Here is a 14,368-nt window from a genome sequence, read left to right on the forward strand (position 1 = left end):
TAATTTACTATTGAAAGCAGTTTTTGCATGTTCAATTGAGCAGCCACTTAAAAGATTCTTTGGTTGCGCTATTAATTAATAGGAGTTAATTATTAAGGAGTACCAGTTGAACACCATGTCAATTCCCCTTATTACAGCATTGTTTTCATAAACTTTCCCATGTATTTACAGTTACATATCAGTTAATTTCAAGTTAATTACAGGAAACTATAGGACCTGCAAAATTAAGGGTTAACAAACATTTTAGCCCAAGTAGGGCCAATTCAGTGCAAGTTAAAATATCATACACACTAAATAGGAGAAATAAATACATCCTCATTTAAAAATGAGCCCCTGTTCTTCTGACAGAGAAATATACAACAAAGTTTTGCCATTTTAATACTTTTTAGACTCAAAAACACAACCAGACTTTACAAATGTTACAAAATGTCAAAGGAGCAGCAACAATCTAAACTTCTTACAAAACACAGGCTTACAATGTTACAAGATTATAAGAAAACAACCAAAAAACAACCACTAACCACAATATCTTCTGTGGTCAAATCAAATGCTCCTAGGCCTTAGTGATGTAGCCCTCCTTGATTAGGAAATCATAGATTTTGCGAGTCTTATTGACGTCGATCTTGATCAGCGCTCGGGCCTGCGCCAGCCGCAGCCCACCCTGCCGTCTGCACTCGTTCAGCAAGGCCTGTTTATATTCCAGGTAGGCCCCTGGCACCAGCCGCACCACCTGGCATAACTACAAGCACAAAATATATACCAGCGTTAGAGACTTTGGCATTGACATTTGTTGTTATAAAGCAGGGTATGCAGATGTTAATAACAGCCATCGCATATAAACTACCTTCAACAGTATTATAAGATATTTCCTTCAGTTGAAAGACCAATAGCAATAGACAATTGTGTTAGACAATAAGTTACTAAAACGTGACACATGCTTTCAAGTGGCTTTGTTGCAGTCCCTTATAACTAGCCTAACTGTGTCAAAGCTTCTGCTCTGGTCTTATGTCTGCACTGACCCTTCTGTCTTGTATTATTGACTGAAAAAAACAAAATAAGCAACTCGGAACACACAATTTTTCCAAGTTGTGACACTTTAATCTCATACAACAACCTCACAAATTTACGACTTTAATCTCAGAGTGTTTTTGTTGGAATATTACACCCCTCCCTCGGCTCCGTAATACTTAAAAAGAATGGCCCTCATACGCCGTTGTAGTATGCTTAAAACTAAGTGCTTTCAGATCATCTGACAGCATCTGAAACCATGGTAGAATAGGTGGTTGATTCCACCAATTTCTTTGTAGTAGTAAATGCTGTGACCTTAGTTAAACCAGCAGAATACATATTCACCCTCTATTAACATGTCATCTGTTATATGCATGATCCTCCCCTAAATGATAAGGGAAGAGATGCACGTTGCAAACTTTTACTAAAATGGCACGTAAGCTCTGGCTCCAGCCTTGTGCTTCTGTTTGGCAGATGGATGTCTGAAGCTGTAAATCTGGCCCACAGCTTGTGGAGAGAGATCAGTGATGCAGCCAGGAGGGGGCTATGACAGCAAGTTCTTCGCCTTGCCTTCGATTGTGACCGTTCAGAAGAGGTATAAACAGTTTTGCTTTTAGACATAGTCAGACGACACATCATTCTTAGTTTGAAGCACACTGAAGGCTTTCTGCATGTCCCTTAAGGTACAGATAAGAGCGAGCTGTACCTCTTTCTCCCGCTCATTGAGTTTTTCTGTCCCCGGCAGCCCAGTCAGGTTGAGAGGAGGGGCGCTCCGCCTACCTGTTGCTGTGGAACACAAATTCAACAACAGGCAGTGTTGGTTTAAACTTCAGATACCATAATAGCAGGCTGACGACATGCTGTTAATTCCTTTGCTTGGAAGAGACAGGCCAACAAATATTTACGCTGTGCAAATTGTGTAAATATAGCTCTGTGGGAGTGTGTGTCCCATTTGTGCTCTAGAGGTGAAGGAAAGGCAGCTAATTTGAAAGAGGAAAACAGCAAGATAAATATGCATGCAGGGGCCTATTTTCCGAGGGTATTTATGGAGGAGCGTCTGCAATAATGGGACTGTGCCTGGGGCCATGACAAGACAAAAGAAAGGAGGGAGTACAGAGGGAAAGGTGGGGAGAAGCTTCGTACCAGACACTGTGATTGTTGTGATGGCTGGAGTGATGCCAGCATCTCTGTAATCAGAAAGAAAAGTGTTAGTATCTCTACAAGCTTATTTATATATACACACACACATACACACATCCCACTTACACTCGCATTTCTGGGCTCCAGGATCGTCATCCAAAAAAAGATGAATCATCGCATTCAAGATTTTTTTTAAGGTGGAATAATTAGAAGAACTTGGATACCACCCAAGGAAAAGGCCTTGGATGAAAAAACAAGAGCAGCGGAACATTAAAAAGACTAAAAATACCAAATGGACTGCAGTTAAAGTGGGATGCACTGTAACATAAACGTCTGCCCTATTCATCTCAGCACGCATGGTGCACAGAGGTCAGCATCTCCGGGGAGCCAGCCCTTTTATTACATACTGGGTAACAAGCAGGAAGTTTGGAGTCTCACATTGCAGCCTGTTTGCTGAGCCACTGCTGGCAGGCTCTGCCGTCCTGAATGTACTGCAGCACGTCACACAACATGGTCCTCTTTCTCCGCTCGTCCTCCCGCATTCGCTTCACCCGCTCATACACCTTGGCACCTGAGAATGGTTACACAGAGAGGTCATGGGAGACAATTTAAAAACTAAAATCACTGCCTTGTGGTTGCACTTTACATCCCATCGGTCCAGACTCTATAATATATCTAGTGAGGTATAAGGTATATTTTTTGGGGGTAAATTTAAGTTATCGCTAATTGATGATAAATATGTATGATTCCAGTGAATAAACATTTTTGAACTGATTAATGAAGGATTATCATAGATGTGTTGTCTAAACAGGTATGTAAAGATGGATTCTTATAAATTATAGCTACACAAAAGGTGGTGCTTTTGTTTTCTTCTGGCATTTTTAGATGCAAAGCCTCGCTATGCGCTGTAGGTGACAATCCCTCACTCACTCACTTACAGCATCACGATTAGCTAGGCGCACTCCAGTCAGGTGATTCAGATGACTCTCAAAAAGGAAGGACTGTGCAAGTTATCGTTTACTCATTGTGTCGCCCCAGACCCAACATGTGTGTAAAATCTCAAACATGTGTCCAACCAACTCTGAAATATGGTCACAATCTCCCCTTCTGCTCCTGAGTTATGGTGTTGAATAATGGTAAAAAGTGCTTTTCCAAGACATTATGATGTCAAAGTGAAGTGGACCTTTGACCTTTTGGGTAAAAACTGTCATCACTTGATCTTATTAAACATCTGTGTGAAATGTTGTTGTTGCTACCACATCAGTTCTTGAATTATGGCCAAAAATGTGTTTGTCCAGGTCATTCTGGGGTCACAGACCTTTGAGTAAAAGTGTCACCAAGTCATTGTGCGACCATATGTCAACCAAGGTCATCAATTCCTGAGTTATGGCCCAAAACATGTTTCACAACCAAATTTTATCAGTCCAAGTGGACATATTCCTTGGAAATTCCTTCCAGGCGTTCCTGAGATATCGCGTTTACAAGAATGGGACAGACCGATGGACAGATGACTCCAAAACATAATGCCTTCCGTCATGGCTCTCGCTGGCGTAGAGCACAAAAAGTATGTTGTGTCGAATCCAACGCCTGGGTTCAGGGTGGTGGCTAATACTCTGAAAGCGATGATGGGCAGTTTTCAGATGAGTCGACAATGTTTTTAATGAATTAGTAAGGCTCAGATCACGTAAATAATTAATCATGTAAAGGGAATATTCAAGTCTTTTATTAATGCTGCCAGCCATTCTCTGATATCATTCCAAGAGCAGCTGATATAGCAATTCAATAAAATATTCAGGTGAGCTTTCATTAGTGTGCCATGCATCAATAAACTAGCCAAACATTGTAATTCCAAAAAATTATCCAAAGACCTGATATGCAGTGCTGCTGTAAATAATAATAATTAAAACAATTTGGAGCCAAGCTTGAAATAAAGACTTTAGCATAGCTCAAATCTGAATATAAATAAATTTTTCCTGCCTAGGCATGCAACTTTAAAATAAAGTTTTGTTGAACAGAAGAGTGAAAAGGTCAAACTAGACTTACTGCAGAAAGACTTGATCCCTGCTTTTCTATACTCCTGCAGCCTGCGGATCTCTCTCCTCAGCTCAAACTCCACTGGAAGGAAAAAGAGATGAAGGCAAATCTGTACATACTGTTACAAAGGGAGTTACCTCAACTCTGTCTCACACTACCGAAGCTCAAGTCTCACCTGTCTCAACACCTCATCCAACACAATGAATAAATTGGATAAGACACATGCCTCTGGTGTGGAAGACCAGGGTTCAATTCCCATTGCCACTAAAGCGTCCTTGAGCAAGAAACTTAACCCCTAGTTGCTGCAGAGGTGGGTAGGGAGGTAGGTTTATTGTCACAATACAAGTTATAGAGTGAAACTGAGTTTTGAAACTCCCTTCTGCTACATAGCAGACAATATACATTAATACAGAATCAATTATGAAAAAACTGTCGGCAGGTTTAGAGGTGTTTGTAGGAAGATTTTGTTACGGTTACAGTTGTTGTTATTACAGAAACAGAGCTTAAATTTACATTTATTCATTTAACTGACGCTTTCATCCAAAGCGACTTACAATTGTTATACATGTCAGAGGTCGCACGCCTCTGGTGTGTCTTGCTCAGGGACACAATGGCGGCTGTCTCACAGTGGGAATTGAACCCAGGTCTCCCACAACAAAGGCAAGCATCTTATCTATGCGAGGACATCAAGGAGCACTAAAGCTGTTCTGGAGGCTCACAGTATGTAACATCACCTTCAAAGACACTTTTTTTCTTTAATTTGTCACCCATGTTTTACACACAAATATAATGGGAACTTCCAGTAGAGGGGTAATCTGACATTACCCTCCCATAAATCTTAAAAGTAACATCCTTTGAGGACTCAATCATCTAGCAATGTTGAGGAAAGAATTGGTTAAATCAGTTCTCTGTGTTTGTGACAGTGGCACACATTCTCAGATCCTAGCCATGTGTACTCAGCCAAATACTAACGTGCGTGGCTTTCGATGAATTTGTCATGTTCAATCGGTCCAACCACTCTGGCAAATCGTCTCATAACATCATAGAGCTCCTGCACCTCCTTTGGGTAGCATCGCTCTAGCACTGAAAGAGAGAGAGAGGGGCGAGAAGTGAGCAGGCGGTAGAAATAAACAAATAACAGAAATATGAAAGAAAAATCCACCCCCTCAGATCCTTTTACACATCAATAGTTTGTGATTTTTAGTGCATTAGAAGTGCTTTAATTTAGTTTGCTTCTGTTTACTTTAGTTCCCCCAAATTGGCTCTGAATCAACACTGGCTTGCAGGCATGTAAATATTACTGGTAACTTATTATCATTCTGTGGTTGCACTGCATTATCTTGAGCCTTTGTTGAACGTATCAGGATGCTAACATAGTACTATACACAAAGAAGGCCATTAGTTTTAATTGGGCCGAATTGTGACGATTGTGATTGACTTAAAGATATAAACAAACAAGTCTGCATTTTTTCCCCAATACAGGAAATGAAATGGCTTCAGCAAGGCATTTCTCCAATGCTGGCACAGCACTAAAACAAAATGTGCACATAGGTCTGGCTATGTGAGACTAGACAGAAGCCAACAGTTTGTTTATTTTAATGTAGTTTGGGTAACTCACTCAGCTGATAAATTCTAAAAATAAGACACCTGCTAACAGCTTTGATTCTGCCTTTGATTTTATAGCGGACAATCAGACACATTTTAAGTTTTAAGAGACAATATTGTTGCAACGGCACAAACTAAATAATCAAATAATCTTGAGCCATATTTGTTTCTATTACACACTTTCAATTCTAATAATAAGTTCCTAATCTTATTCTTTTATTCTCACATTGTTATTTTGCTGTACTGACACATGACCAGCACCAAAGCAAATTCCTAGTAAACATTGACTTGGTGAATAAAGTCTGACTCTAAAAAAATCTGCATCTCTAAAAAAACACTGCTCTCTGACTCTGTGGGGCTTATGGGGGATGGTTTACTTTGACATGCAATCATCAGTGTTTTACAAGTTACTGTAAGTGTTAATCAGAGCCAGGTGTTCTACATTTTGTTTTTAGATTACCGTATTTTCCTTTTACTAATTCAGAGCCTTGGTGGAGAGCACAACAGAAATCACGCACATCCTTCTCTTGGATGGGTATATATTCACCACCACTTAACTCACTCTACAAGCATACATACTCTGAAGAGCTTGCTGTGCTCGTCTCAAAGCATCGCCCGTGTTGCTGAGTAACAGACAAGTGTCAAAGCCAGACAGGAAAGCTGTTGTGGTGATGTGAGAGGAGTGGTTGTGTGTGTTGGCCAAGTTTTTTCATCAGTTCCCTGTGTGTGAGTGCTAATTAGCAGCTGCCATCTCAGGCTAAACACATGAAGTCATGCTCTTAACAAAACAGTGGACACACGGAACAATGTTCAATGGAGACATCAACACTGGACTTCTATGCAGTTGCATACCAGCACACGAACACTGACCGCAAACCAAGGCAACAGCAAGAAAACACAGACTTGAATCATTTAATGCAACAAGCCCACACAGGATTCAGACAGACTGCTGCTCTAAAACAACAACGCTGGTCAATCTGCCTCGAGAAGTTACTCAGACATGACACTGTGAGCCTCCTGGGTTTGGATACTGCTTCCATTATTGCATATGACAGACAAACACACACACACACACACACACACACACACCGTAGAGACACACACTCTTTGACAGTCTCCATGACAACCAGTCTGCAGCTCTACAGCTACTCCGAGTTCCCTTTTGTCTTGAAAGACTGGGGAGATAAGGGAGTGGAGGGAAAAAAGGGAGGAGGGCTAACAGGAGGCTAGAGAATACATAAATAAAACATGAAGGTAGAACTGTTCAACTCCCAAACCACAGCCAATTTCACAGAGCAACACGTGGAGATGTAAGGATGGGCTGGGTGGTCGGACGTAGTTTAAAAAAAAAGGTTTAATTGGATAAAGTGATTCATAGCAGCTCCACGTGTCTGTTTGACCTCTAATGCAAAAACCCAAGAGATGCAAAGAATTACATTACTGAAATTCAACCTGTGACAGGTGGAACAATAAATGAAGCCCCCCCCCCCCCCCCCCCGCAATTCAGTCATTATGGCAGCAGCGCTCATTGCATGGGTATCTAGTCACTGTGAAGAAGTTATGCCATGGCACACAGCCCCTGTAGACTATTTGCAGCCTTCATCGTAAATATGAGCTCCATCCGTTGCCACACTTCAGCAACCCCAGGGGCCGCGGAGGTTAACGGTGGTTATTATATCGGAGTTGTTTGCATGCATCCATAGAAACCCTCAGCCGTGATTTGGCTGGTAGATATCAGATGCCTCCCTGAGTTGCTATGAATACTGTCACAGCCAAGCCCGTGTGAGTTTCACAAGAGGACTTACTCTGGAATTTCCGCAGGTTGATGAGTCCATGGTCTCGGATAACCCTGATAGAAATGGAAATGTAGATTTATTACTATGCAAATGATTAATGCTATCTCTCTGCAAAATTAAAACTGGCATTTACTCATATGCAATTATCTTAGCTGTTACAGTCTATAAAGTCTTTATGGCATTTGAAAACTCAATATATACATGCCTTGTACACACCAGCAAGGTGAAATTTGTTTAGTAATTGGGTTTCACACTAAAGTCAAATAGCTAGAAAGGTCCGTAATGAGCTCCCTCAAAAGGTGCACTGTGGGGTTCAGGGGTCAGAGCTCAGGGTTTCGGATGGTGTCAAGAGCCTGGAAGCCTCTCTTTACAAGCTACAGTTCACAGAGATAAAATAAGGGTCATGGAAAGAGCAGGGAACTACAAAACACACAGCCAGCCCAACATGCCATTCCAGCGTGCTCAGGGAGCACAAACTCATTTAAGTTGATTTAATGATGCATGCATTACAGCAAGGATTGACTGTATGTCCAAGAAGGTCAGCAGACAGACTGAAGGTGGAGGAGTTTCTCTGGAAAGCGTAACAACACCTTCAAAAAGAGGTACAGTTACTAAATGTAAAGTCTATTGTAGATAAAATATGGCTGCCACTAAGCATTATTATTTTGATCATCAATTAATTAATCTGACAATTATTTCTCAATCCATGGATTAATCATTCAGTTCATTAAAGGTCAGAAAATACTGAAAAATACCCATCACAAAAGCCCAAGGTGGCATGTTCAAATTGCTTGTATGTTTGACCAATAGTCCAAAACCTACGCTAATTAAGTATACTCAGTTGCTCTGATGAAAATTTTGGTGAGCAAGTCAACTCTTATTTGGAGAACAAGGTCTCAGGAAGCTCAGGATGTCTTACGCAGCATTGTTTGTTGAAGCCCGGCCTGGGAGACTGGCAACAGCAATACAGAGTGTGAACACAGTGTAGTATGAAACCAAATCTGAAGGATAGATCCTGGCGGGGAGTATTTATCTTTAGTAGACCTACAAAGATTCATCTTTGTAGATGAATCTCGACCTTGGGTTGCCTAGCAAATGGATCACAGAGTTCATCCTTATCGAGGCAACTGAGTCAGGCAGTCAACCCAACAGTCAGAGAGGAGAGACAGAGTCTGACCTACTGTTTTGGGGAGTCACAGACTGTCACTTTGGTTTACTTTTAGCTCTCCAAATGACCCTAACATGACCTGGGGAAACCTGAGTTTTATTACCCTTACTGAAGGCAAGATTCCTTCAAATTTGCCATTTACACCTAACTAAACCATAGCAGTCTAATACCACAGTCCTGCAATAAATCATCTAAAACTCTAAAATGTTGACTTTTTGTTCAAACTCTTTTAGAGAGGTGTTGATTCAACTTTACGGTTATTTTGGAAGCTGCAGTTTGTGGTGCTGCTGAATTGTTCCATTTCATACTTATACAGGTGAGAACCTAGAACCAGGAGATATTTGGCATTTTTCTTTGCAAAATACCAAACAATTACTTGGTTATCAATTGATTACTAAATGTTTAGTAAAAAAAAAAGTGTCTCTGCCAGCATTAAACTGGACAAAATGTCAAACAGTTTGGCAAGCACAATATCAGGAGACAGACACATTTCCCCCATTTCCAAATATTCAAAGTCTGAATAGAGGTTCTGCAGCTTGTAAGTTGCACCTGAATGATTCCCTGCGGATTGTAATGACAGCCTGAAAAAAGGCTTGAATATGCAATTATAATCACACCGCTGACTCTCCAGTCTCCCAGGACTTTTAAAGCGCTTTTCACAAAACAATAATTAAAGTTTAGATTAGAAATTATAAATATATTAGCATTATGAATGTATTAATATTAAGAAGATACAGACAAGGGGTTTCAAATTGTTTGCCTTGTACATTTTAATTCAGTATGAAATTAATTTATTCAACATGAAAGCATTAAGAAGGAAAAGGTGGGGCTCCAAAAGGTCAATGTGGATGCTTATAATGCCACCTACTGGCAGACAGGGGTCATTACATGATGCAGAATAAATAAATACTGTAACCATCTTTTAGTGAATTAAAAAAGCACTTACTTTTTCCTCCGCTGTCTCTCCTTTAATCTTGAATGATATATATCAACAACCGAAAGCTTGAGTGCTGAAACAGAACAATACACATGATAAAAATAAAAGTGTATTGTAAAATGTAGTAATTCACACCATTATCTTCTATTTGTCAAGTCTATTGAGAATCTACCCACCCCGTAGGATTTCTGAGTCATCATCCACAAAGTCGATGTCTTTCAAATCCCATTCAGCATAGTTGTCAAACTCCTAGCATGACAATAAAAAATTATTTGTTTGGTCTAAGTTCACACATAGCCGATCAATGATCCCAGAAGTGTTCCAATTCGAAAACAATTTGAGTGAAAGCAAACAACGGGATGAGTCACTCACTGTGAGACAACAATAAGGCCATGAGCCACTGTTTCAATAACATTTCATACTGACACATCTAGTGGCCATTTCAATTGTTTATTCATGTTCACAGGCCATGTTAGCACACAGATTATCAAGTACAGGGCACATGCATCCCCTTACCTCCATAAAGTCTGCTCTGGCAGGCATGTATCCAGCCATATCTCGAGACAAGACAGAATCAAATGTGGGCCGAGGGGGATCATCAGTGGCTGTAATATCAGAGAAATACAGTAAACAGACACTAAAATTTGTGCATACAACACATTTCATTTGTATTGTGAATGAAAACATGAAATGCACCACCTGCAAACGTTTCCCAAGATTTAGTTCTCCAATACTTAATAGTCCTGTATATAAATATCAGAAATGTTTCTCTGTCAAGTGCTCAAGAACTGCGACAGATGGAATTCCTTAAGGCCACTAGGAGCTGAGACACGTTCCTGACTCACCAACTGCTTTTGTCCAACTGGCCTGCGGCTTCAGACTTCAGGAGACATGTCATATTTTTTTAAAGCAAATCTTTCATCTTGCTTCTTTAGTAACTCCATTTTCACCGGCCTCCGCAAAGCATCCCTGAATTGTTAACAAGGGGTCCAAAATGCTGTTGCCAAGCTTTTGACCAGGTCCTCCAAAATATCTCATGTGACACAGATTTCGATTTGTCTTTACTGGCTCCCCATCAAATTCAGAATCCAATTCAAGGTTCTTGTGATCACTTACAGAGAGCTCTGCATGTTACATTAGAGATCTACTGCAGCTATTTAATTAATTCTCTTTTATGGTGTTGTATTCTTCAGGAGTCTGTACTGATGTCGGTTGCCTTACTTATTTTGTGACATTCTGCTCTTGAAAGGTGCTACATAAATAAAGTTGCTTATTTATTTACTGCTCTGGAGGCCCACAATCAATGCTACTAGCATTTTAAAGTTTTGTTTGTCTTATTCTTCCTGTGACGTTAGTGAAGAAAAAGAAAATTAAGAAGGGAGATAATGCGGATACTGACGTTTAAAAGGAATAGCGCCTTCTGCAAAGCAAGAGTCTTTTGTTTTCCGGAGGCTGAGCAAGGTGGAGGCGAAGAGCGGGTTATTGATGAAATTCTTCATATAGTGGCTCTCGCATTCCTCTTTGGTTTTAGTGCGCATCTGATATGCCACATCCTGCCTGCAGGAGAAAAACAGAACAAATAAAAATTGTTAGTGTGCAACAATAGCTTAAAGAAAGTTTGCCATGGTTTATGAATGAATCCACTGGTCTGTAATAACTGGAAAGGCTTTTTACCCAGTTACCAATTTCATGATAAAAATAGCACAGAATTCATCATAAGTCATGATATTGCTTCTTTTTGGTATATCTTGTAATTTTTTGATATTGTCCTATATTTAGGGATCCAAGCAGCGAAGCTGCTGGAGCCCTATTGTTTTTGTTCTCATTCTTCTTCTTCTTTCTTTCTTCTTTTTCTCTGCTGCACGAAAATTGGCAGGTGGGTTGCAAATTCCACCCACTACTCAGGCAAAAAAAATGTCACTCATAGACCTCATAGTGGCGCTATAATAATCAACTTTACGTTTTGCAATCATCTCAAAAACTGCTTTGTTTAGAGTCAAACTTCTTTCATCATTTTAATCTCTGGATTCATCTGCATCTTTGCTCCAATGGTCCTCTGCTCTAAAAATGTCAAATTGTGCGACTTTTTATCACTTTTCTCTAAAACCTATTTTTTTTTAACTCGTCCCAGACGGTTTTGCCAATTGACCTGAAACTTTGGCAGGATAATCTTTTTTCAGCACATCCACAAGTGACTGATGTTTGCCTCACTGCAACCTATGGTCAATTCAGAAGTGAGTCACTCTATATTTTTCAGAATATGCTAATTCAATTAACATCTATATCTCCACAAGTCTTTCTTCAAACGCTACCAGAATCAACACAGACATTCTCCAGATGGCCGATATCAAGTGTTTCAAAGGGTTTTTAGATTGGTCAAACGGTGAGTCTGCAGTGATATTCAGTATCTTGCTATAACTTGTGTGCAACAATTTCTTTTTGACAGTTTGACAAAAAGATTGACAGTACACCCAATACCAGCAGAATGTCTGCATTTTATCAGAATTTTCTCACCAACATCTTGACTGTTGTAAGTGTTTTAAGTTTAAAGTGACAAAACTATCCGGGTCTGGCACATGTGATGTCACTACCTCAACTTGGGAGATGGTGTGTGGAAACAGCCTCTCACCAGTAGCTCAGTCAGTAAGTCACCTACTCTGGAGATCTGAAGTTCCAGGGTTCACAACCCCAGGTGACCGAGTCAGACTTGCTGACAATGGGGGGTTCATATCACAGTGAGTATAACTTCTCTACTTTATTTGGATCCTTAGGACTTTCTTCTTATTTTTCCTCAGCTTAAAAGAGTTTATGCAGCTTAAACTTTAAACCTTGAAAACACAAAATGTTGCAGGTGGGTTGAACATTTCACCCAGTAGTCAGGAACATATAATGACAGTCTCTGATCTCAAGGTGATGCTGTAAAAATCAACTTTGCATTTCCCCAATTATCTCAAAGACTAAATTCTTTCATCACTTTAATCTCTTATGTCATCTGCAACTGTTCTTCTCCTCTGAAAATGTCAAATGTAGCATTTTTCACGTCTTGCTTGGATCCCGATCATTGCCGCTTGCGGCTATATTTATATATGTTTATGTAAGCACCAATATATCAAGGCAAATTCGTTGTATGTGAAAATGTACCTGGCAATAAACCTGATTCTGAAAAAATGCAACCAGTTAGGCTAGGATTTATTAAACTTTGTCCCAAAATCCTCACGTCCCAAGTCATCATTATTAATTATTTTTCATCCAAGAGCAGCACACTAGAAAAGTCACATTTTGGTCTATAAGCCAAATATTTTAGATTTTTCTTGTGCCCAAACCGAGGTAGTTCAGGAGCACAGTGGTGCAGAGCAGAGACGATTTTCATTGGGTCAAAGCACTCACCAGTTTCCAAAGCCACAGTCCATGACTGCTTCCAACAGGGCCATCTCTTCCTGTGCCGTCCATCCAGGCTCCAGGACGGGGAAGTCTGATGTCTGTATTAAAAGTGAGGATAAATGGTGAGTGTGTGGTGGATGACTGTGTTTGAGACAACATACATGCAGACAATTTTAATTTTACTCACCATGATTTCATATCTGTGATCACTCTCGTGCTTCTTATATTCAAATCCTCTGGTGAAGCACTGAAATAAAAACATTTGTTTCATTCATTTCAGTCGGACTGAATGGCCTGCCAATAAATAAGAGCTCTAATAACATTTGTGTGTACTTGTCATGCACTAACCTGGAGACAGAGTAGAAAAGGTGAAGGTCCACATTCTGCACACTTGATGTATGGCTCAGTTAGATAAGATGAGCAACCTCTGCATGGTGGTTTATCAAAAGGATCATCTGAAATGGACAAACTCATGATTGGCGTTTACTCACTAATGACTTATAAGACATGTTAACGCTAAGCTAGTTGATTCAGTATGTAAACTGATCGCTTAACCTTACAAACTAGACCAACCATTCAAAGCAGACCGAAGTTAAAGCCAGCAAATGTTAATGTTCGGCTGTAAACAAACCCTCGCACATGACGATAGCCTGAATGCTTGCTATGCTAACGCTGCTCATAAAAGCTAAAGTAACGGAAGATTTAATTATAATAGCAACCATCTTTATAGCAAAACATCTGAAATTTATCCAACAAGAAAACAATACGACAGGTTGTTTTAGCAACACATGTATTCAAAGGCTAGATGTAACTATAGTTAGCGTTAGCGTTAGCAATGCTAGCTGGAGTGAAGGTAATGTGGCTAACCAACGATAACTTCAGAAAGGAGCTGGGTGTTTAGTGTAAAGCTGCAGCAGTTACACTTTACTAACTGATATTATCGACACTTACTTCCAAAAGATGCTAGACGGTCCATATGACAATGATTTAACAAAACTAATAGCAGAATAGACCTTTTCTTCTTCTTCTTGGATGTTTAACGGCAGTTAGCATCCTTAGTGTTGCATTACTGCCATCTTCTGGAGATAATTATTTTGTCCTGTGACCCAACAGTAGTGTCTCGTTGGAGCCCCTGGTCTCGGGCGGCTTCATTAAAATGTTTTTAGTCCAAATAGGTAAAATTATCCAATATTTATCAAAAAGCAAAGATTAGAGTCCAAATAAATGAATTTCTGGTACCTGACCATGTTCACAAAGACCGGTTGGATGCTTCCATGTAATGTTTAGATTACTGAGTCA

At 40.0% G+C, this 14,368-nt stretch overlaps 1 protein-coding gene across 1 annotated transcript; it reads right to left on the minus strand.

Annotated features, from left to right (window-relative positions):
- Window positions 1-339: 339 nt before the first annotated feature.
- On the minus strand, window positions 340-14,159 carry tada2a (transcriptional adaptor 2A). Its single transcript, XM_038693778.1, has 15 exons — window positions 14,021-14,159; window positions 13,418-13,524; window positions 13,257-13,316; window positions 13,076-13,167; window positions 11,088-11,245; window positions 10,205-10,293; window positions 9,865-9,937; window positions 9,698-9,761; window positions 7,593-7,636; window positions 5,155-5,265; window positions 4,192-4,263; window positions 2,587-2,719; window positions 2,152-2,195; window positions 1,715-1,794; window positions 340-739 (listed from the first exon to the last, which is right to left on the minus strand). Exons 1-15 carry the CDS (start codon window positions 14,043-14,045, stop codon window positions 554-556), a joined length of 1,338 nt encoding a protein of 445 aa, XP_038549706.1. The 5' UTR covers window positions 14,046-14,159; the 3' UTR covers window positions 340-553.
- Between the last annotated feature and the right edge of the window lie 209 nt (window positions 14,160-14,368).

The sequence above is a fragment of the Micropterus salmoides genome, unplaced genomic scaffold (genome assembly GCF_014851395.1).
Source record: "Micropterus salmoides isolate LMB-PRFRI ecotype aquatic unplaced genomic scaffold, ASM1485139v1 Ms_hic_scaffold_3, whole genome shotgun sequence".
In the NCBI taxonomy this organism is placed as follows: domain Eukaryota; kingdom Metazoa; phylum Chordata; class Actinopteri; order Centrarchiformes; family Centrarchidae; genus Micropterus; species Micropterus salmoides.